The sequence below is a fragment of the Anneissia japonica genome, unplaced genomic scaffold (genome assembly GCF_011630105.1).
Source record: "Anneissia japonica isolate Jap-2015-1 unplaced genomic scaffold, ASM1163010v1 scaffold287745_len380231_cov175, whole genome shotgun sequence".
Taxonomy (NCBI): Eukaryota; Metazoa; Echinodermata; class Crinoidea; order Comatulida; family Comatulidae; genus Anneissia; species Anneissia japonica.
Window position 1 is genome coordinate 313421 of NW_022744415.1, and position 2551 is coordinate 315971.

The 2551-nt window shown below is 33.3% G+C and overlaps 1 protein-coding gene across 2 annotated transcripts in view; it reads right to left on the reverse strand.

Moving 5' to 3' along the window:
• Positions 1 to 308: 308 nt before the first annotated feature.
• Positions 309 to 2551, reverse strand: part of LOC117119660 (inhibitor of nuclear factor kappa-B kinase subunit beta-like) — a 28047-nt gene continuing 25804 nt past the window's right edge. For both annotated transcript variants that reach the window (XM_033264493.1, XM_033264492.1), the window contains exon 21: positions 309 to 1559. In XM_033264493.1, the coding sequence (XP_033120384.1) occupies positions 1466 to 1559 (94 nt within the window). In that variant the 3' untranslated portion in view covers positions 309 to 1465. The remainder of the gene's footprint in view (positions 1560 to 2551) is intronic.

Here is a 2551-nt window from a genome sequence, read left to right on the forward strand (position 1 = left end):
TTACAAATAAGTTACCAACTTATATAATGGGATTATTTAATCAGCTGTTATTTCTTAATTGAAAGCTTTATAAATACAGTATACAACTTCAGCTACTGAAATACCGGATCTCTTGCTTTGTCCAGGGGCGGATCCAGAATTTTTCAAACGGTTATTTTCAGAGTTTGGCTGAAAAGTTCAAACCAAAATCAAGAAGCTGGAATTGTGACACCTGCTTAGTTTCCAACCCTCCAGGAACTGTTAAATGCCTTGCATGTGCCACACCAAAACCAGGGGTAGTACCAACAACACAGGCAACCACTTAATAAAAATAGATACATTGATATAAACAAATAGATAAAGTAATAACAGTTCCTGTAATGCAAGTGACATACCACAAAGACCTATACGGTGTTGGAACAGAAAAAAAAGCTTATATTCAAGCACTGTTATTATTATTTACCTACCAATGTACATCATCTATCGAAGTTACATATTGCTAGATTAATTGGCACATGAAGATAAAGGCAATTTTTTTCAGAGCATACAACTGTTCATGCGACCTTCCTACAAATCATCGACTACATAATCCTATCTTCGATGGGCAATTAAAAAACTGTTTCCTTGGCAATTTCTCTGTATACCATACTCAAGGATTTATGAAACTTGATTGATAAAACAAATTAATTTGAATTAAGTAACAGATAAATACTACTTGCTAGAATTCATAATACTAAATTCCAGCAATAATAACAATTGGTCCAACTAATGCATTTAAGTTAGCCATCAAGGTTCATTGACCTTTAAGCAAGACCATTAAGCAAGAAACAATGGTTCAAAGTGTATTGCCTCATTTTGAAAAAGAAACACTGAACCAGGTTGGATTCACATTCTTAATATTGCAATTTTTTTAATCTGAAAAAATAAAAATAATCAAACTCATAATACATATTATAAATTACAGTAATTTGAGCATTGTATAGGGATCTTTACATAATCTTTTTAATCTATATCCAACTAATACTCACCGAACTTCAACCAATAGGAGTTCCTTTTACTTTAATACCTTATTGATAATGACCTTGGGACTCAATGGATAATTCCGGAGTGTCAATCAAATTACCAACTGGCAATCAGAACAAGGCCAAAAATACGCGCATGTCCCACAAACATGCGCATGTCCCAAAACACATAATGTGTTGTCCCATAAGTGCACATGTTTACAGACTTTTTGTTGGCTCTTAGCTCCAATATTCAAGGGTTGTGGCTTAGCGGAATGCTCCATTTCAAGCAGGGGTTAGTTTTCGGAACTGCTGGTGTTAGGGTTTGATGATGACGCTCCAATCAACAGACTGCACTTGAGCAGCTAAATTCTGTTGCATACATTTATGCTGTCATCTAGTGGGACCTCAGCAACAATATCCAAGAGTGGGGCTTTGCGGAATAGTCCATTTTAATCAGAGGTTAGTTTTTGGAACTGCTGGTGTTAAGATTTAGTGACGAAACTCCAATCCATAGACTGCGCTTGAGCTGCAGATTTCTCTTGCTCCAGAAGAACCGACTTAAACATCTGCTCAAACCTGTAGTGAATTTAAAAGAAAACAATCAAGAAACTGTTTTAATGCAATGTAAAAGTGTCATTTGTAAGTAATGTTGTTACACACCTGATTCATAGGTCCATATATGTGAGGTCTCACCACGAAATGAGACGCATCATTGGTGAAATCATATTGAGATATTCACCAAAATAGGTCAAAGTCAAACATTTTACAAAATGTTGAGTTAAAGTTTTTGAATAACTTGATACTTATATTTTATGTTTGTATACTTTTAAAGTGAATTTTCTTACTAAACAATGTTCTCTGCGCAAATTCTGTAATTCTAGTCCTATTATTTGTACAGGTTAGTTTATCTTTGAGGCAGAATTTCTCAAAACGTGGTTCTTGTACACCTAAACTTTATTTATATTGTTTATTAAGGATTTATATGCAAACAATAAGGATTGGTTACAGTTTAACACGAAGTGCGTCGATAGTTGCCAAAAAAAACCCCCCAAAATTGCTTAATTTTGCTATGTGTTAGAAAGATTTACAAACATAAAAACTGAATTTAGTCATTCCTAAAAATGGAAAAGAAAAATACAAAATAAGATCCAAATTTGATTGTGTGTGTGTTTGTGTGGATAAATAACAAGAAATAAATGCGGATGATTTTAATGTAATTAGAGAAAAAGTGCACACTATATTATTGCTTGAGATATTATAGGAGATGTAAAAGTTCAATAACTTGAAATACATTTAATTGTGTTTATAACAGTGGTGGGCAAATAAAAAAATAGAGAAGAATGTGTCAGGTTTGCAAACAAGATAAAGCAGCCTTGACAACATCAGAGGACTATATAATTAGCTTATAAAAATTCGCTGGCAAAAGCATAGATAGATTTTTAAATTTCTATAGTGCCAGTTAAAATGGAAGTTGTCACTAGTGATTTTCAATATATTACACAATAAAGAGCAAAACTACTGCTACTACTGCACTAATAACAACAACACTGGTGTATCTAGGATTGTAC